Source organism: Ursus maritimus, unplaced genomic scaffold, assembly GCF_017311325.1.
Source record: "Ursus maritimus isolate PB19 unplaced genomic scaffold, ASM1731132v1 scaffold_23, whole genome shotgun sequence".
Taxonomy (NCBI): Eukaryota; Metazoa; Chordata; class Mammalia; order Carnivora; family Ursidae; genus Ursus; species Ursus maritimus.
Genome location: NW_024424786.1, coordinates 32,662,637 through 32,685,288, shown reverse-complemented (window position 1 = coordinate 32,685,288; position 22,652 = coordinate 32,662,637). Strand labels below are relative to the sequence as shown.

The following is a 22,652-nucleotide window of genomic DNA, read 5'->3' as shown; positions in this document are numbered from 1 at the left end:
TGCTTCTGTTCTCTGATTTTTCCATATCTAATTTGCTTTCCCTCATTAACAAGTTATAGGGAAGAGCTGTTTATTCCTTCCTTTCTTTTTTTTTTTTGTAACTAGTTTCCAATAGCTCATCCATCAATGGTAATTTCATACCAATTATAATATCACAAGTCATTTATTTTATTTATGTACCTACCCTGCACACCAAATATCTTGATAATTAAAAAAAAAAAAAAAAAAAAAAAAAAAAAAAGGACCCTATGTGGCTATCTTTGGTTCTCCTTATCTTACCTCATTTCAGATTTCCTGAAAGCAAACCTGATATTATTATAGGCTACAGTTTCCCTCCTATTCTTCAGAAAACTGGAGGAGCACAGGGCAGTCACACCATAGCCTTTTTGGGACTTCAGGGGAAAAGGGCCAATTGTTTTCCACATAGGCAAATGTGAAAAGTTTATACCCAAGAGCACCAAGCACATTACTGTGGATGGGGGCTTTGCAACACTTGGGCCAAGACCTGTCTAGAAATGCCTTTGGGAATATAATTACATAAAGATTTCAAAGATCTGTTTATTCTCACATTGCTACTTAAGTTTTATTCTGTGCCCCTGAAACAAATTGTCTTCAGGCATAGGCATAAAAGAAATGGATGATTCCTAGGATGTAAATACTGTGTTAGCTTTTGCAGGAATATAAAATCATTTTGCTCTTTTTCCTTCTGAGCTGTTATGAAGAAGCTAAATTAGCTTTTGAAATTGCCAGGCTCCTTTCCTGAGGGATGAAGATCCACTTCTTGCATCACTGACTCTTAGAGATTATTGGAAGGCCACTTCCTTTGCAAACTGTAGAAAGTTTAAGACACGTTGAAATTGTCAAAATATTCTCAGAGAATTCATCAGGATGTGTTTCATTCTGGGTTTGTAATTCTCTGCATCTGCTTCCAGGTTTTGGTACTGGGACAAACTAGCAGAGTGAGTATCTGAGGAGGGAATGCTTCCTGATGCAGCCCCAAAACTAACCAGACGGCCACTCAGATCTTATGGTTAGTGAATTACCCTTGTCACCTTGGTTTGGGAAGGGTCCCACCACACCTGCTGGGCTAAGTGTGTGTTCTTTATATCTATTCTGTGTAGTTTCATTCTAAAGCATATAACTTCCCTTGCAGCATATGACAATTTTATTAATATAGAAATGTTTTAGCATACTTTATTTTTATTTTTTAAAGATTTTATTTATTTATTTGACAGAGAGACAGCCAGCGAGAGAGGGAACACAAGCAGGGGGAGTGGGAGAGGAAGAAGCAGGCTCATAGTGGAGGAGCCTGATGTGGGGCTCGATCCCATAACGCCGGGATCACGCCCTGAGCCGAAGGCAGACACTTAACCGCTGTGCCACCCAGGCGCCCCTAGCATACTTTAGACTTAAAGACACATTAGGTATAAGCAAAATTCCCATTTTGGGAGAGAAAAACGGTAGAGTTAGAATCAGCAAATTCTAGATTACATGTGTCTATTAAATATTCTGTATCTTTTTATTTTCATAAATACTCAAAAAAACCAGACAGGGTATCTGTTAACCCATCGTCTTGAATATTATTTTCTGCTCAGAAGAGGAATCAAAACAGATTTTTCATACTGTCCTTCATGACATCCCTCTCGTATCTCTCCCATGAAAGACAGCCCTAGATTGAGGAAGGAACAGGATTTTTGTCTTGTAACATTTACAGTGTACTGCTTTTCAATCCTGAGAAATTCCTTCCATTTCTTGATATGGGTCTTCTGTTTAGAATCAGATTTGAATTGGTCCAGTGATTTCCACATTTCTATTCCTCGTACTCTACTTAGATAAAAGTTGCCTGTAAATCAACTTGTTTTAGTAAGTAGGTATATCTGAAAAATTAAGATCGTTTCTACCTCGTAAACAAAGATTATTGTCAGTTGCAGTAAGTAGAAGAGAGGTCAATGATCCTCACAGTCCTATGGCTTTTCAGGACCCCTTAGTAACTGTTAACTGCTGAGCACTCCGTGACATCATTATTTTATTTTGTTATGTGAGGAGGATACGGAGCCTTGTTAGCGATACAGAAATCAAAGTAAACATTGAAAATTTTAATTTTATTAGTTTAGAATTTTGAATAGTATTTGAAAGTAGAATTGATGTCTTATAGTACAGACCATTCTAAACATGCCTCAGCTGTCATCTATTTGCCATGTAAAATCTTGTTGAAGACTATCGACAGCACAGACATTAACTTTGTGAGTCGCTACAGATGATGGTTGCTAAATAATGTTGCAAAAAAGCATTTTGTATTTTTTAAATAGACATCCGGGGGCCCAGATATGTCTGTCACTTGAGATCCAGCCTAAGGTAGAAGGTGTGCTAGTTTTTACAAACCCACTAGAATCAGGTATGTCCTCATTAGTGTGTAAAATAGCTCTTGGCTGTCTTTCTCTTTATTCTACACTCATTGTGCACTGATTAAATGATATCTGAAGATATCCATTAGATACAAAGATGTAAATTCCTGAATATTTCATTTATTCATTATTGCAAAAAATATCATTGAGTTCTGAGTCCCCACAGAGTTTGTTTTCAAGTTACTTTGGTATTATCTCCTTTTATTGGCATTTGATCTTTAGATTGTATCTAAAATGTGAAATTTCAGCCAAAGCCTGCCGTATGCATAATTCAAATATACTTGGGCCATTCAACATTCTTGTCTTTCCTTTATCAAATTGCTATCACAATCTTAAATGACAGCATATATTTTTTAAATTTTATTTAACTCATGAAAAATATATACAACAAAAGAATGGATTTCCTGAATATTTTTCAAGATTTCAGTCATTAATTGATATTCTTTCTTTTGATGTATTATTTTTAACCACTCTTTGTTTTTTTAATGTAAGAGAAATTCCGTTGGTTTGACATGACTCATTGACAATGTTTGACAATGTAGAAAAATATAGTATGCTCTACACAAATTATACTTCAGTAGTTCAAACAATGTGCATTTCTTCAGGATTCATTCATTAGGGAATTTTCTCAGATAATTTTAAAAGAAGGAAGGTTGATTTTATGTTTAAGTTAGAAGAATTGGGAAATATGGAAAAAACACTTCCTTTGTTTTAGACTAAATAATATAATTAGCAGTCTTTTATCTAAATATATAATTAAGAGTAATAAAATATATTTTTAAAATAAAATTAAAATTTTTAAAATATTACCAGTGATATTGAGCAAATATGTAATTATTCCCATTATTGCCATTATAAAACCATTTCATGATAGATTTAAAAAAGGAAGCACTAAAAGAAAAAATAGCTTCATTCAATGAACCAAGAATAATTATCTCAACCCTATGTCAATATGTATTTTAATAAAGTTTATATTATTGTGTTCCTAAATTTAATTTTCACCTGGAGTTACATTTTCTCTCTTTCAGAAACATAAGTCCTTATGGAAACGTACACCAAGGCCAATTATATGAAAAGCCAGAGAAATATCTCAGAATTCATACTTCTAGGACTTTCATTTAACCAGAGCATACAAATATTTTGTTTTTCCCTTTTCTTATATTGTTATGTTGCCCTGTTGGCAGGAAACCTTCTGATCCTTGTCTCCATCCGACTCAGTCCTCTTATTCACCAACCCATGTACTACTTCCTCAGCCACTTATCCACTATGGACATTTGCTACACCTCTACGGTTACGCCCAAGTTAATTGCTGACCTGCTGGTGGAAAGAAAAACCATCTCCTATAGTAACTGCATGTTACAGCTCTTTACAATGCACTTCTTTGGAGGAGTTGAGATCTTCATTCTTACCGCCATGGCCTTTGATCGCTATGCTGCCATCTGCAAACCTCTCCATTATGTGGTTATCATGAACAGGACAAGGTGCCATCTCCTAGTCCTAGCTGCTTGGGCTGGTGCGGCAGTCCATGCCTTTCCTCTATTTTCTACTGCAGTCAGTTTGCCCTTCTGTGGTCCTAATGAAATCGATCACTACTTTTGTGATATTTTTCCTTTGCTAAAGGTGGCCTGTACGGATACCTACATCACTGGTGTCCTTGTGATTGCCTTTTCAGGTATGGTTGCTTTAGGAGTCTTTATTGTCTTATTTGTTTCTTATGGGATAATACTGTTCACTTTAAGAAATCTGTCAGCTGAGGGAAGACGCAAAGCCCTCTCCACCTGTTGGTCTCATATCACTGTGGTCATCTTATGTTTTGGGCCTGTAATCTTTATCTACCTTAGACCACCTATTACTTTTTCTGAGGACAAAATATTTGCTCTATTTTATACCATCATTGCTCCTATGTTGAATCCCCTAATCTATACTCTGAGAAATTCAGAGATGAAAAAAGCCATGAGAAAGGTTTGGAGCCCATCATTATTTCCAAAGGAAGCACAGAGTTAATTTGAAGAATTTTATTGGCTAAGCAACTCTGAGAAAGAAAAGAGGGAGATGTGAATGAAAACGGGAGGAACTATCTCATGGGGTTTGTGGACCATCACTGTCCTGAGGGATTGAATGGAAGCAATAGGACTACAGGTTTAAAGTAACTATGAGCAAGTGCTGATTCTTGCAATCCAAAATTAATTGGAAACTAAATTAATTTTGTGAGGTATTAAAATAGTATAGGTAGGGGAATCTTCATGAAAAACAACTGAGCCAGAACAAAACAACAACAACAAAAACCATTGCACATTATTTTGTGAATTATAAAGGAAAATATTTTAATGACAATTTTATTAAACGATTGGATTTAGAGGCCAGACCACACAATGACAGACATCGTTTGGTAGCTCAGAGACTGTAATCTAAAGAAAAAAAAAAGAGAGAGAGAGAGAAGAAAAGAAAAGAAAAAAAGACGCTATAATCTAAATCTCAAAGCGTTATTTTAAATTTCTGAGACATTGATATATATCTTGATATATATACCCTGTAGTTTATAAAGAAATCAGCTGTGGAAACAAATAAATATTTAGAGTAGATTCTCTTTCATTTATTTTTCTTTTGTTAAAGATTTACTGATTTATTTGAGAGAGAGTGTGTGTATATGAATGAGCAGGAGCCTGGAGTGGTGGCAAGGGGCAGATGGAGAGGGAGAAGCAGACTCCCCGCTGAGTAGGGAGCCTGATGCAAGACTCCATCCCAGGACCCTGGCATCACAGCCTGAGCTGAGGCAGATGCTAAGCTGACTGAGCCACCCTGGTGCCCCAAGTAGAATCTATTTTGAGCTGGTTCCTGGGGGTCACCTCTCCTGATGTCCCATTGAAGTCAATCATAATAAGTAGTGAAGACAGAGTGAGAATTTATAATTCAAAGCTGAAACACACTTCCTGGCATTCCACCTACTGGACAGAGTTTAGTATCAGTTTCCATAAAGTTAAAGAACCAGATATTAAAATATATGTGTTGCTCACCCCTTCCTGCCTAATATTAATAAACAAATGGTTATTCATTTGATCCACAACCAGAGTGTTTTCCTACTGCAATGACAGAGAGGGAGACAGGGAGAGAGAGAGAGAGAGAGAGAGAGAGAGACAAAGAACTAACAAAAGAGAAATAAGGTGTGATTTAACCACAAAGAAAATGAAAAAAAAAATTATGCATTTTGTTTGCACATGGATATTTATGGCAGCTTTATTCATAATTACCAAGCCTTGGAAGCAACCAAGAAGCCCTACAGTAGGTGAATAAAAAAATAAATTATTGTATATTGGGAGAATGGAATATTATTCATCACTAAAAAGAACTGAGCTATTAAGGTAAGAAAATATATGTTCGAAACTTAGATGCATATTTCAGAGGGAAAGAAGCATTTTGAAGAGGTTCCCTTTTGTATGATTTCAACCACAGGTCTTCTTCAACTTACAAGTGAGTTATTTTCCAATAAACCCATCACAAGTTGAAAATGTCTTAAGTAAAAAATGCATAAATTACTCCCAACCTACCAAACCTCATTGCTTAGCCTAGCCTACCTTAACTGTGCTCAGAACACTTAAATTAATTAGCATACAATTGGACAAAGTTTCTAGCCAAGTCAATAAGACAAACAAACAAACAAAAGGTGATAAGCATGGTATCAACAATGAATACAATACTTTTTCTAAACACACTACAGAGAGTATGAGTCATAAGAGAATATTTTGAACAACTCTATCCTAAATTTAAAAAGACTGGTGATGCCAAATGTTGGTGAGGTTATGGGGAAACGGGAACGCTCATTCATTGCTGGTGGGAATGTAACATAGCATCACCACTTTTGAAAACACACTGGCAGTTTCTTAAAATGCTAACATACACGTAACATATAACTCAGCAATTGTACTCTTAGGTATCCACCCAAGAGAAATGATCATCTGTGTCCACACGAAGGCTTGTCCATGAATGTTCACAGCAGCATCATTCACTCTGGCCCTTACATGGACACAATTCAAAGGTCCATCAGCTAGGGAATAAGCATACAAGATGTGGTAGAGTCATACTGTGCAATATTATTCTTACTAAAGAGGAATAAACTACCAATAATACAATGTGATAAACCTCTCAAACAGTCTGGTAAAGGAAGAAGATGATATTGTCTTTTAAAAGTATTGTTTTAAAAAGTCTGTTTCTCTCCTGATTCTGCTATGTGGTTTCACAAATGAATCAAGGGGAAAACGGATGTGTCCTCGAGATTCCCTAGATCTCTGACCAAAGCTCTGCAGATTCCTTTATGTCCCAGCAGTAGCTGCCAGTGTGTGTAAAACTTGGATCCTTAGTTCCATCCTGTACCCAGAAATGACAATTCTCATGGTAAATGTAGTTGCTGCTGACCTCGGCTGAGTTTACCTGTCATTTTTAATCCCATTGCTTCTACTTCTTCTTCCCTTAGTCCAGTCTCTTCAGAAATGATTCTCTGTTTTGCATCCTTGCTACCTTATCATGTGGGAGCACGTGTCTGCTATGTCACTCCTTCCCACCCAGAAATCTGGCAGTCACATTTTTCTCGAACTGTAAAGGGTCTACTTGTAAAATGTGAGTCCTTATGCCTGAAGAATGAAGGAAACAGCATTCTAACAGATAATTCTGATTTCATTGTTCACTCCTCAGAAACAGTGGGTAATGAACCATTGACCTTGGAATAAAATCTAACTTTAGGTAAGAAAAGTGTTGTATGTAGAATTCAACATGAGTTGACCAAAGCACACTTTTTTTTTTAGAATTCACAAATATGAACGTGACTCAATTATGTTTACATCAACTCAAACATACATATATTCTGAACCTGTCATATTTAATTGTGAGGTTTGGACCAATTGGCTTCAAGTCCATGAGCCTTCTTGAATTAATTATTCTGCACATTTTGGATAAGCCAATGACTCAGGGTGGTTTGACTACCATGCATCTATAGGACGGCCAAAATATAGGACACCATCACCAACAAATGCTGGTGAGGATTTGAGGAACAGGGCTCTCATTTATTGCTGGTGCAAAAGCAAAATGGTGCAGCATTTGGGAAGACAGTTTATCACTTTGTTACAAAATTAAACATATTCTTACTGTACAATCCAGCAATCTCACTCCTTGGATTTTCCCTAAAGGAATCAAAAGCTTATGTCCACTTAACACCCTGCACAGGAATGTTAAACAGCATCTGTATTCATAATGTCCAAACAATTGGAAACAGCCAATATGTCCTCCAGTAGGTTAGGATAGATAAACAGTCGAGTATAAATCAGTGCCGAGGGAAATGAGCTGCAGGCCATGAAAAGATACGGAAGACCCTTTCAATGTGTTCCCCATGGTACCTGACATTCAGCTGTAACACAATTATGAGACTTTTCTTGATCTTCCCTGTCACTAACTTTCCAGTTTCATATCTTAGTAATTAGACTTTTAGGAGCTCAGTGTCCAGCTTATAACCCTACACACAGTAGGGGCTCAATAATTCATGATTGAATGAATACATGAGCCACCAGCCACAACATACTGAAACGATTAGGTTTACTGCATACTTTTTTTCACCCTCTGGCCTTTGTTATATGCATCCTCTACTAGGAATCCTCTCATCCCAACAAGTGTCTATTCACTCTGATGATTCCCTTTCATCCTTTGTGTTCCATTATGGATGTGTTTTTATCTAGAAAGTCTTCCTGACCCCCAGGGGCTTTGTTGTGTTTCCCTCAAAAATGTTTTCATAACACCCCGTGCTGCCACAACCTTCTCATTTATAATATGGTCTTATCATATTCTGCTCCCCTCTGGGTGTCTCTCAGTGGATAGGAAACTCTCTGAAGGCAAGACCCAGATTTGTCTCTCTTCAACACGGAAGTCCCAGCAACCATCAATGCATCTGATATATTTTTTGGGCTCTAGAAATTTCTATAGATTAATGAGTGAGGGTTGGATGGCAAATGGACTATATTTATCCTGAGGTTGTTCTGTATGTAGATGGATCCACATATTTTTTTAAAACACCTTTTCATAATGAAATGTTACCAAGATGTAAACTAACTAACAGAGAAAAATGGCATGAACAGCTCACATTCATAAAATGATGAAATCTTGCTGAGAGCAGAGAAATACCAAACTATTTGCAGGGCATGTTGGTGGCTCAGGGGGCCAAACATCTGCCTTTGCCTCAGGTCGTGCCTCAGATCCAGCCCTGCCTCAGGCTCCCTGTTAGGTGGGGAGCCTGCTTTTCCCTCTCCTTCTGCCTGCTGCCCCCCCCCCCTTCTTGTGCTTTCTCTCTCCCTCTCTCTTTCTGTCAACAAAATACCTAAAATCTTTTTCAAAAAACATTTTAAAAAAATTGAAGCTCTTTGCTACTTCATAGATAATCTCAGATTAAATTTCTTTCGTATTACATAGTTTAAGCAGGAGTCAAATTGTGCTTGCTCAAAGAGATCTGGCTAGAATTTGAGTCTGACTCAGAGAAAAGTAGGAAAAAATCCCCTATCTCCAGTACTATTTCTTTGCTCTACATTTTCTTGAATATCCATCTTCCTTTATATCATTATTCACTCACTCAATATTGACTGGGTACCAGACATAATGCAGCCTTGTAGTAACTCTTTTTAACATGTAGTCAAGTAATCTATTTAGTGTGACTTTATTAATAGAAATTCCTCTCAAATAATAAGATGTTCATTTATTTTGAGTCATCACCTTTTCTGATGGGTTAGCAGACTATGATGGGTGATGTGACAAATACAACCGGACTCTGAAGTCTACTAGGAAATTTGGAAACTTGGGTAATCTTTGTTACCCCTCAGAGGTTGAATGGCTCTTTGCTTCTATAACCCCATAGTCGTTATATACCGTAATTTTATAGGCAAAAAGTTATCAATCCTGGTGTGTAAAAGTGAGCAGATTGTTAATAAAAATATGTTAACATATGATTCATTAACAAAGAATCAGCATCACTTGTCATGAGTAGAAAATAGGTCAATGAGCTCTATGTCCCTAAAACTTTTCAATACCCTTTAGTTCAGGTGAATTCCTGAATACTCTGTAACTCATGATCATTTTCAGAAAAAGTAGGAACACACTAAAAATTACTCCTTTGCGAAGTTAGAATTCTGAATAATAATTTAAAGCAGAATTGTTGTCCTACAGTATGGATCATTTCCTAATGCCTCTCAGGTAACTCTCTCTCTCTATATATATATATATAGAGAGAGAGAGAGAGAAGGAGATAGTGTGTATATACATATGCACACACACACACACACACACACATATATATATATATAATAGAGAAAGATATATACTACATGTGTTTGTATGCATGTATGTATTTATATATAGTAGTCTCTAGGACGTTATAGATGTTAATTTTGAGTACAGTTGAATTGTTTCTAAATACATTGCTACAAAAGCATTCTGTTTTTTATTAACAATAAGCATCTGGGGGCCTAGATTTGATTGTCCCATCAGATCCAGAGAAATATAGAAAGTATACTAGCTGTTCAAACTCACTGGAGACAGATAATTCCTCGTCAATGCAGAAACAATTCCTTGAAGTGCATTCTCTCTATTCTTAACTCATTTTGTACTGATTAAATAATGTCTTAAAATTACACTTCAGATACAAAAGATGCAAATACATGAATATTTCATTTATTTTGTTTCAACAAATATCACTGAGTGCTGCCTGACCACTGCCTGACCACGTAAGTCTGACTGATGTTACCCTCTGTATCATCCCCTTTCATTGACTTTCGTTACTTATATTATATATAAAACACATGAAAGTTTTGGCAAGAGCCATGTCATATGCAAGATTCAAACATACTTGAGGAATTTAAGGATCTTACTCTCCTTTAAGGATTGTCATTATAATCTTCAATGAAAGTATTTACATTTTAAAAATTCTCTTTAACACATGAAATGGCAATAGGAGAAATGAATGAAATTGCTAATTTATTTTCACAATTTCAGTCAAGAATTGATATCCTTTATTTTGCTGTGTACTTTTTCACCATTCTTTGCTTTTTTAAATAACAGCGATTCCATTGGTTGAGTATGACCCATTGACAATGTGGGGTCACATAGCAAAAAAAGAGTGTGCTTTCCACAAATTAACCATTAGCAGTTCAGGCTGGTACATTTGCATTTCCTGAGGATTCAATCCTAGATAATTCATGGAATTTGACCAGAAAATGTTGAAAATAGGAAACTTGACCTCATATATAAGTCACACACATTTAAGATATATACAAAAGGGCATTCTTTGATTTGGGAGAATTTTTTTAAAAATCTTCTTTCTTATCTAAAAAATATAATTAATAATAATGAATAGTTTTTATTTTCAAAACATCAGTTAAATATTTAAAAATCATTACGAGTAGTTAAGTAACATACATAATCATTCCAATTATTCCCATTATAAAATTATGCCATGATACTTTTATAGAATAAAAGACAATAAAAAGGATAAACAGCATAATTTAAGAAATCAAGAATAATTATTATGATATTCTTGTCAATGAATAAAATTTATATCATTGCGTTCATACTGTTAGTTTTCACCAAATTTCTGTTTATATCCTTCAGATACATACTCATTCGTGTATAACATACAGCAAACTCAAGTATATGGAGAGGCAGAGAAACATCTCAGAATTCATACTTCTAGGACTTTCATATGACCAGAACGTTCAAATATTTTGCTTTGTGCTCTTCTTATTCTCTTATGTTGCCCTGTTGGCAGGAAACCTTGTGATCTTTGTCTCCACTCGATGCAGCCCTCTTTTTCACCAACCCATGTACTACTTCCTCATCCACTTATCCTCCATGGACATCTGCTACACCTCTACGGTTACGCCCAAGTTAATTGCTGACCTGTTAGTGGAAAGGAAAACCATCTCCTATGATAATTGCATGTTACAGCTCTTTGCCATGCACTTCTTTGGGTGTACTGAGGTCTTTATCCTTACACTCATGGCCTTTGATCACTACTTTGCTATTTGTAGACCTCTCCACTACATGCTTATCATGAACAGGATAAGGTGCAATCTTCAAGTCTTAGCTGCTTGGGCTGGCGGTGCTCTCCATTCTTTTCCTCAATTATTGATGATAATCCAATTGCCGTTTTGTGGTCCTAATGAACTTGATCATTACTTTTGTGATATCTTCCCTTTGCTGAAAGTTGCCTGCACTGATACCTATATCACTGGGGTCCTTGTGGTTGCTGATTCAGGTATCATCACCTTGGTTACCTTTGTTGTCTTGCTTGTTTCTTATGTCATTATATTGTTTAGTCTAAGACATCACTCAGCTGAGGGAAGACACAAAGCCCTCTCCACCTGTGGGTCTCATATCACTGTGGTCGTCTTACTTTTTGGGCCGCCAATCTTTGCCTACCCTCGACCTCCAACCACTTTCCCAGAGGACAAAGTCTTTGCTCTATTTTACACCATCATTGCTCCTATGTTCAATCCCTTAGTTTATACCCTGAGAAATACAGAGATGAAAAATGCCATGAGAAGAGTTTGGTGTCAAACATTATTTTCAAAGTCAGCACACAGTTAATTTGAGGAAATGTATAGCTAAGCAACTTTATAAAAAAATGGTCTTGATGTGACTAAAGGAGCTAAGAAATATTTCATGGACTTTATATTCCATCACTATGGAATAGAGGAATTAGAGAGAGATTTAAGGGAATAGCTAAATGAACCCTAATTCCCACATACCAGAATTAATTGCAAACTTAATTTTATGGAATACTAAGGAGATGTCATAGGGATATCTGCAGAAGAAACTGTCTGGGCCAAAGCAAACAAGGCAACACTATTCAGTCAGTGAATTATAATGGCAAACAATTTTAATAATTGTTTAATAATAGTTCTATTAAAAATCCTGGGCTTATATGCTAGTCCTCATACTGATACGCATTCTGCACTAGTGACCAAGTTGAAATCTAAAATTAAAATCATGACTTTATAGCATCATGAATATTGTTATGACAGAACATTCACTTACACATTCTCTAGTGAAATTCAGAAATCACGTGTTCAACACAAAATCCATACAGTAGAACCTGTTTTAAAGCGGCTCCTGGTGATCAATTCTCCTGCATCGATATTAAATATAATAGTAATACCAGGTTATCACAGATTAAGAATCAATACCTCTGGATGCTAAAAATATAATTACTTGTTATTGCAGCAATTGGCCAAAATATAAAAATTTTCCATAAAACCTAGAGGAGTGAACAACAAAATTGATAAAGTAAAAATTGATAAGTGGGAAGTTATTGGATCCAGAACCAAGGACCTTGTTTGATAAAAAGAGATAAATAAATAAATAAATAAATAAATAAATAAATAAAAGCCTAGGAAAAGACATTTTAAGACATGGTCTAACACCAAAAAGAAACCAAATTATATTTTCCAATCACATTTTGGCTCCATGTGGATGCTTATACCTGTTTTATTCATATTTGCCAAACCTCAGAAGCAACCAAAATGTCCCTTTATGTGAATAGATAAATAAATTGTGATTTATATGGACAATGGACTATTACTCAGCACTAAAAAGAAATGAGCTATCAAGCCACAAGATGACATGCAGGAAACTTAAATATATATTACTAAGTGAAAGAAGACCATCTGAAAAAGCTACCTGTCATGTGATCGAAACTCTATGAATCCTGGAAAAGGCAAAAGAATGGACACATTGACAACATCAGTGTTTGACAAGGGTCAGTGTGGAGGGTAGAACGATTAGGCAGAGCACAGGGGATTTTTAGAGCAGGAAGCACTTCTGCATGTTATTACCGTTGTGGATACATGTCATTATACATGTCAAAACCCATAAAATGTACTACATCAAGAGTGAAGCCTAACGAAAAGTATATTTGGGGAGATAATGATGTGTGAGCGTAGGTTCCTCTGACTGTAGCAGATCTATCACTCTGGTGGGAGAGGCTGTCTGTGTGTGGGGACAGGGGCATTACTGGAAATCTTTGTAATTTCTGCTCAGTTTTTCTGTGAACCTAAAGCTGCTTTAAAAAATAAAGTTTATTAATTAAAAATATACACTATGGCATGATAGATATATCAAAACTTGCAAGTGCAATGAAGAAGAGGCTCTGAAAAAGAATTTCTACAGAAAAATAATTAAAGAAAGACCATTTTGCATGCTTGATAGGATTTAAATAAAAGTCACTTAAAAAATAGCATATATCATTATAGAGAAGATGCCAGATAACAGGATTTTATTAAAAGGAAGAAGGTAAAAATACAGAGAGCATTTTAGAACATGTAAGTAGAATGCAAGAGTTACAATCAGCCTGGAGGCACCATACAAACAGGTATAAAGAGCAGAAAGAATAATGAGGAAGGTGAAATTAACCAGAGCTGTTACAGCAGAGAGGAAGTGGACAGATTGTCTCAGTGGTTATTCACAAAGAAACAACACTGTTGCCAGATTAAAACTTTTCTCCTAGGCATGTTCTATAATGTTTAATTACTTAACTGGACCAAAAGAAAACTGTGTCTAAAAATGAAATAGAAGTTCAGATAATTAAACAACAGATTCATTTTAAAGGACTCTTTTATATAGTGGATATTATTTGTTTTCATTATCATGCTTTCTTAATAATGTAAATTTCTCTTTTAGAACATTATCAGTGATCAAATTTATCAACATAATTACTTGCAAGCAATATTGCCCTAGGGCTAATGACATTTTCTGCTACAAATGTAGACACACATTTCAAATTAACGAGACTTTAGCATTCTAGCAAAGCAACAACTTTCACAGAAATGACTTCAGACTGATTACAATGGCTCTCACGTTTAATACGTTGAGAACATTGTCTTCTTTGTTAATGGAGATATAAGTGATGTATAACCAAATTATATTAGTTTCTTGTATGCAACATAATGTATTGAGAAATGGTCACTTCAATGAGTCTAGCTAACATCATCACCACACGTACTTACAAATTTTTTCTTGTGACAAGAACTTTTTAGATGCCAAACATTCTCATTAATTTTATTAGACAAAATCCTGCCTGAGGATTTGAAAATGTAGATTCTAGAATCACTCCATAATACAATCTAAGACACATCTAGATTTTTTATAGGAAACCCAAGCATATTTTGCTATTATTTGAGACTTAAAGTATTTAAAAAATTAATGTCCACTTCTGTTTTTATTGATGTCTAAATGTTGACAAAGGTTGCATGTTATCAGAAGGAAAACATAAATGGAGGGGTGCCTGGGTGGTGCAGTCCTTAAGCGTCTGCCTTCGGCTCAGGGCATGATCCCGGTGCTCTGGGATCAAGCCCCACATCAGGCTCCTCTGCTGGGAGCCTGCTTCTTCCTCTCCCACTCCCCGTACTTCTGTTCCCTCTCTCGCTGGCTGTCTCTCTCTGTCTAATAAATAAATAAAATCTTAAAAAAAAAAAAAAAAGAAAACATAAATGGAGAAGAAAAAAAGAAAAACTAATGAATTTAAAAGTATTAAACACTATCCTGTGAAATGTAGCTAATGCTTTTTGCTGCAAATCCTCCACGAGACATAACAGCATTCAACTTCACGCTTCCACTTTAGAATACCTCAATATTTGAAAAGTTACACACAGAAAACATAATATTTTCTATTCATTTATGAGATTAGTATAGCATACCAGTATGAACTATAAAGGATTTTGGGGAATCAAAATATGGATTAAAAGGTGTACTTATATAATAAATTTGTATAAAAATTCAAATAAAATGTTTTTAAGCACTGTAATGGCAAAATGGCACATTCTTATGAATATGTTTTAAAATAGAATTTATTTTTAAAGAAGATTTAGGTTTGCAGAAACATTATACAAAAAGTACAGTGATTTCCCATATACACGCTCGGCTGCTCACAATTTCTGTTTTCTGGGATCTTGCAGTGGGGTCAATTGTTACCACTGGTGAACCAATATTGGTACCATATTTCTAAGGGCCGTAGCTTACCCTAGGATTTACTCTTGGTGTTGTCGAGTTTTATGGATTTTGACATAGGCATTATGTCATGTAGCCACCATTACAGTATCATACAGAATAGATTCCCTTCTCTAAAAATGTGCCATGTTCCGCCTCTTCACCCCTTCTCCTTGATCCCTGAGTCTCTGCCAACCAGTGAATTTTTTATGACCAGTTTTTCCTTATCCAGAAAGGAATTCCTAATTCATACCTGTGATGTAAATATTTCTGTTTAAAGCATAAATATCCACTTTTAGATTATCTCATTTATTGTTTTAGTAATTAATATTTTAAAATTCACTGTTATTTACTGCTTACACTCCTTACTTCTGTGACATAAATATATGATCCTTAATTTGGGTCATCCATGCTATAATTATAATAATAAATATTATAAACATATCACTGTAATTGGTATGATTCAAGAGAAACCTAACACCTCCAAAATTAGAAGGAATCAATACAAGAGCATAATGTAGATTTTACCAAAGAATTCTAACAGGCAAATAAACCCAACCACTAAAATCGTTTAAATATCAAAGAATTACCTCAGAAATATGAATTTTCTCACCAAGTTGCATTATTGTTCTAGAAGGATGCAGGTAAACGTACCACAAGATTTCAGATTATAGGAGTGCCTGGGTGTCTCAGTCAGTTGAGTGACACTTGATTTCAGCTCAGGTCATGATTTCAGGGTCATGTGATCTCCATCTCCGGCTCCATGATCAGTGGGGGTCGGCTTAAGATTTTCCCTCTGCCCCTCACACCCATGTGATCTCTGTCTATCTATCTGTCTCTCTCTTTTTCTCTTTCTCTCTCTAAAATAAATTAATAAATAAATCTTAAAAGAAGGGATTTCAGAATATAGCCCCAATAATTAGAAGGGAGATTACTAGATTACATTGCGTCCTTTACAACATGAAGCTCCTATAATTATTTGAATCTGATACTATCTATCAAGTCAGGAAGAACAACTAAATTGAAGGTTCATGGTGAGCGATGATGACAGGGAAGTGCCTAATAAAGGAAACTGGAGGAGGGAAAGCCTCCAGTCTGTGGATGCAAACATACAGGTGGGACAGAGCAGTGGAGCAGCAGAGGACACCAGGAGTACACATGAAGAGGGACAGGGCAAGCGCTAGATCAAAGCCACAAGTGACTGGGCAGGCAAGATAGGCAGAGACAGAATGGTGAAGGACCTCTAAGGCTATAGACCTTATGTGCCTGTTTGTACCTTTTGCTGTCGATTCCTCTACATAAAACCGACTTAAGACCAACCAGTGTGTGTGTTCATACAGCTTATTTTCCTGAAGGAAGTAGTGCTCATGTCCAAAGACAGGATTGTATTAGCTCCACATTGAGAAGATGATATTCCTTATGGACTTGTAGGTAAATCCAAGCTCTGAAGAAAAAATTGAAACGTCCTTTCATCTTTGATCATCTGAAATGCACATCTTGGTGCATAATTTCCTATGGTACTTTCACTTCTGCATTCCTCGGAGTGTCATCAGAGGGTTGAGCAAAGCTGTTCCAAGTGTATAAAACACAGCTATCGTCTTATCCATGGGGAAGGTGGTTGCAGGATGTGTGTATATAAATATGCAAGGACCAAGGAACAGGATGAGCACAATGATGCGGGGGAGGGCTTTTCTCCTCCCTTGAGCACCGTGGTGTTCAGAGAATGCAAGATGATAACATAGGAGCACATAAGCAGGACAAACTCAGTGTGCAAATGGCCCCACTTTTGGACACCAGGAGTAGGTTGATCACATAGGGATCTGCTCAGTCAAGTTTCAGCAAGGGCTGCAAGTCACAAAAATAGTGATCGCTCACATTGGGACCACAGAAAGGTAAACTCAAGGCTGGAGACATCTGAGCTACAGAGTGCACACCGGACCCCACCCAGGCCACAGCCACCAGCACATCACAGATCTGTGGACTCATGATGGTTGTGTAGTGCAGGGGCTTACAGATGGCCACATAGCTATCAATGGTCAGGAGGATAAGGATGAGGAATCCCAGGCAGTGAAAGAAATGGAATGAAAAGCCTTGTCTCATGCACTCACTGAAAGAGATAGTGTTCTTCTTCAAAAGGGCATCCACAATCATTCTAGGGGCTATGGAAGTGCAGAAGCATGTGTCAGGTAAGGATAGGTGGAAAAGGAAGAAGTACATTGGGCTCTGGGGTGCCCGGCTGGTCTTGATAGTAGTCATAATCAGAAAGTGACTGAACAACGTCCCCAAAGAGAAGCGCAAGGAAGTGACAAACACTATTTTCTTCTTAACAGGACCCTGGATCAACCCAAGCCAGAAACATTTTCAACATAGGGGACTTTGGGTGGCGAGTTTGCTTAAGCGTCCGACTCTTGGTTTCGGCTTAGGGAGTGATCTAAGGGTCTTAAGATTGATTTCCCTTGCAGGGCTTAGCACTCTGCGAGGAGTCTGTTTGAGACTTTCTCTCCCTCTCTTTCTGCCCCTAAATCGTGCTCTCCATCTCTCTCTCTCTTTTGCCCTCTAAAGTGAATAAATATATCTAAATAAAGTGTCCATAAAAAATGATGATTTGCACTTCACCAAAGTTAAAACTATGCAGCAGGACTAGTATATAAAGAGGAATGAATTGAACAGTTGAGGATGTGAATGCACCTTGTGTCCTTCTCTAAGGGTTGTCCAAGTGTGTGCACAGGGAGAAGCTGAGAGACATGACCCGCTGTCTCCTGCTGTAGATTGGTACAGGCCAGCTCTTGGGCACAGCTTGCTCAACACTGGGCATAATGGTCATGTAGACGCGCTCTAAATCTTTGGGTTATAACGGCCTTTAAGGTGAAGGACTAGAATCCTTCGTTTCCTCAGGGTTATTAAGCATTTAAGGTTCTGAAGGAAGCACTAAACTAGAATAACGCATTTTCTTGCTTCAATTCCTTACTGGGTATTTGAGTTAGCTATTTAAACTCTAGAACCTTCTGGTTTTTATCTACATTTTAAAGGTAACAGTGTTTGTGTCAAAATGCGTTATTATGAACACTGAATAATAGGGTGGACTTAACCCACACATCAATCTCTCAGTAAATTTTTGTTATTCTTTGCTAGGTAGGTTGATCTGAAAGAGATTAAATATTACAAAATTTGATTTCCGGACAGTTCTTGCATGAGAAAACTTTACATGCATGGATTGGCATATGGTAGAGAGAGACTGCCTGGCTTCAGTGCATGCAGATGAGACTGAGTCTAAACAACCTGTGACTAGTCAGTGAGCAGAGACAGAACCAGATGGGAGACACATTAAGAGGGCTCGTGATGTGATGAGCACTGGGTGTTACTTGCAACTAATGAACCATTGAGCATTATATTAGGAACTAATGATGTACTATACCATGGCTAGTTGAATTTAAAGTAAAGAAAATAGTCTGAAAATTACTGTTTGAGGGTAAACCACTGTAAACAACAATACATGTTTCATTACATTGTCAATTATATTATGGAGACAAAAATAAAACCAGAATATCAACCTCTCTGAAAAACACTAAATGTTGACCATATGCTTCTGTATGATAAAATCAATGATTGTTTTTAAGCAACCAAATACACCAATTACATTCTTTAAGTTCTTGAATAAATTGCACTTTTTAAACTTAGAAAAACCATTAAAAAATTATAAAATAAAATAAAGGCTTTGCAGTACTTTGCTTCCTTCCTTTGACTTTTCCATAACATTTTTGGTTTTCCTTCCTCCCAAGTTATGGGGGAGAGTTCTTTATTCCATTCTTTTCTTGTCTCCCATTTTCCAACAGCTCATCCGTCAATGATAACTTCATTCTAATTATGGTCTCACAAGTCATTGATTTTATTTATCTACCTACCCTGAACACCAAAGATCCTGATAATTTCCAAAAAAGGACGCTATGTGGCTGTCATTGGTTCTCCTCGTCCCACCTCATCTCAGATTTCCGGAAAGCTAATCTGATGCTATTAGAGGCTACAATTTCCCTCCTATTCTTCAGAAAGTTACAAGAGCACAGGGCAGTCAGACCATAGCCTTTTGGGACTTCAGGGAAAAAGGGCCAATTTTTTTTCCAGTTTACCAAATGTCAAAAGTTTATACCCAAGAGCACTAAGCACATTACTGTGGATGGTGGCTTTGCAACACTTGGGCCAAGACCTGTCTAGAAATGCCTTTAGGAATATAATTACATAAAGATTTCAAAGACCTATTAATTCCTGTTATGACCACTTAAATTTTATTCTGTTCCTCTGAACCAAATTGTGTTGTCAAAGGCATAAAATAAATGGAGGTTTCCTACGACCTAAATACTTGTGTTAGCTTCTGCAGGAATATAAAATCATTTTGCTATTTTTCCTTCTGATCTTTACTAAGGAGTTAAATCAGCTTTCAAAATTCCCAGGCTGCTTTCCTGACAGATGAAGTCCACTTCTTGCATCACCTGAGTCTTACTGAATATTGGAAGGGGACTTCCCTTGCAAAGTGTAGAGAGCTTAAGATGTGTTGAAAATAACAGAATATTTGCAGAGAATTCATCTGGATGTATTTGAATTGCAGGTTTCGAATTCTCTGCATTTGATTCCAGGCTTGGTACTAGCGACAAACTGGCAGAGTGAGTATCTGAGGAGGAAATGCTTTCTGATGCGGCCCCAAAACTAAAGAGACAGCCCCTCGGATCTTATGGTTAGTGAGTTACCCTTGTCGCCTTGGTTTGGGAAGAGTCCCACCACACATGTGCTGGACTAATTGTGTCTTCTTTTTATTTATTCTATATAATTCATTCTAAAACATATAACTTCTCTTGCAACATATGACAATTTGATTAGTATAAAAAATGTCTTAGCATACTTAGGTTTTAACGGCACCTAATTTATAAGCAAAATTCTCATTTGGCGGGAGAAAATAGTAGAGTTAGATAAAGCATATCTAAGTTGGCAGTGAATTTGTTGTTTCTCCAACTCTTGAATACAGGCATTCCTCCATATTCCTAAAAGAAACAAATCAGTTTATGCATGAATATGTTCAGTAACAAAAATTTTCTTATATTTCCAGACACCTGCCTTCCTAAGATAGACTAGTTTACTCTGATACAGCTGAGGTAAGTGTATAGCCTCCTACGTTTGGTCACACGGAGTTTTTACTTTCTGATACACTATGAGTTTGTTACACTACAAGTTTGAAATTGTGGTAGAAACTTTTATTTACATGTAAGAGCTTCTTTCCTTTATGAATGCATCATCCAAAAGATACACATGATTTTGTTCAATAACAGCAAAAAATAAGTAATCGTTTGAGTACCTCTTGTAGAGAAGACATTATTAGACTAGTGATCAGTGTTAAGAAACAAGCTAAGATAACCGATTGATAATGACATTAATAGAGTTTCAGTAACAGTTTGTTGATGATGGAGTTTCCGTGATCATACTTGCTAAATCCATGTTATGAATGTTCTTTTTTATTTCCTTTATTTTCAATTGATTGTGTGTGTGCCCATGGCAATCTGTGGTCCTAAACGAATCACTCAGAGAGGAAAGACTATAATAGAAAAATGACAGTTTTGAACTATACCTGTCACTGGCTATTTCATGTGACCTCGTGTATTCCTCATTAAAAGTCTGAATTTTGTAATGATATCTTAGTTGTGAAAGGAGAAAAAGGGGCCTAAAGAGACAAAGCCGTTTGCTCAAGGATCACACTGCTCAGGTGATTTGAGATGCCTCAGGGTTTCTCCCCCTTTCTGTGTTGCTACTGTTTCAACCACTTGTCCACTGGTTGCCTGAAGTTCTTTATTTCCCAGTTGTGACTTCAGTTTTTCCATGGGAAGGGTCCTCGGTATCGCTGTATTTTTTGATGAGAGTAAATCTCCTCAACTGACTGTTCCCTCTTCCCTTTTACCAACAGCTCTGATCATAGAGAAAGTTTCCTCCAAATACAGGCTGGGGATTTGAGCTATTGGAGATGAAATTCCAATGATCTAGAAAATAAGCAGGAATCCTGATGAGGGATTTGCATTTTTGAAAAACTGGAGGCAAAGTATTTCAAATGTTTTACAAACAGCAAATTTTAGAATACTTGTGTATATTAAATATTTTGTACCTCTTTACTTATGTAAATACAAAAGACAGACAGGGTATCTTATAACCCATCGTCTTGAATATTCTTTTCTGCTCAGAGGAGGAATCAAAACAGTTTTTTGCAGACTGTCCTTCATGACATCCCTCTCAGGTCTCTCCCATGAAAGACAGCCCCGGATCGAGGAAGAAACAGGATTTCTGTCTTTTAACGTTTACAGTGTATTGCTTTTCAATCCTAAGAAATTCCTTAGATTTCTTGATATGCGTCTTCTGTTTAGAATCAGATTTGAATTGGCCCAGTGATTTCCACATTTCTGTAATTCATATTCTACTTAGATAAAAGTTGCCTGTAAATTAATTTGTTTTAGTAATTATGTATATATGAAAAATTAAGATTGTTTCTGTCTCGTAAACAAAGATTAGTGTCAGTTGCAGTAAGTAGAAGAGAGGTCAATGATCCTCACAGTCCTATGGCTTTTCAGGACCCATTAGTAACTGTTAACTGCTGAGCACTCTGTGACATAATTATTTTATTTTGTTATGTAAGGAGGATAGGGAGCCTTGTTAGCGATACAGAAATCAAAGTGAACATATTGAAAATTTTAATTTTATTAGGTTAGAATTTTGAATAGTAATTTAAAATAGAATTGATGTCTTATGGTGCAGACCAACCTAAAAATGCCATAGCTGTGAACTATTTGTCATCTGAAATCTTCTTGAAGATTGTCGATAACATAGATATTCAATTTGTGTCTCTACAGATGATGGTTGCTAAATACTATTTTAAAACAGCATTTTGTATTATATAAGTAGACATCTGGGGGCCCAGATAATGTCTGTCACTTGAGATACAGACTAATGTAGAAGGTTTGCTAGTTTTTGCAAACCCACTAGAATCAGACATTTCCTCTTTAGTGGGTAAAGTATCTCTTCGAAGTGCTTTCTCTTTACCCTATACTCGTTTTGCACTTATTAAATGATGTCTCAACATATACATCAGAGGGATGCCTGGGTGGCTCAGTTGAATAAGCATCTGCCTTCAGCTCAGGTCATGATCCCAGGGTGCTGGGATCCAGTCCTGCATAAGGCTCTTTGCTCAGCAGGGAGCCTGCTTCTCCTGT

At 36.6% G+C, this 22,652-nt stretch overlaps 2 protein-coding genes and 1 pseudogene across 2 annotated transcripts; 2 read left to right on the top strand and 1 right to left on the bottom strand.

Moving 5' to 3' along the window:
- The first annotated feature begins 3,474 nt into the window (after positions 1-3,474).
- On the top strand, positions 3,475-4,410 carry LOC103666189 (olfactory receptor 4P4-like). Its single transcript, XM_008694210.1, has one exon. The coding sequence runs from the start codon at positions 3,475-3,477 to the stop codon at positions 4,408-4,410; it is 936 nt and encodes a 311-aa protein (XP_008692432.1).
- Positions 4,411-11,082: 6,672 nt separating this feature from the next.
- LOC103666187 (olfactory receptor 4P4-like) lies at positions 11,083-12,018 on the top strand. The gene has a single exon (XM_008694209.1). It carries the CDS (start codon positions 11,083-11,085, stop codon positions 12,016-12,018), a length of 936 nt encoding a protein of 311 aa, XP_008692431.1.
- A 4,919-nt stretch (positions 12,019-16,937) lies between these two features.
- Positions 16,938-17,757, bottom strand: LOC103666186 (annotated as a pseudogene).
- Between the last annotated feature and the right edge of the window lie 4,895 nt (positions 17,758-22,652).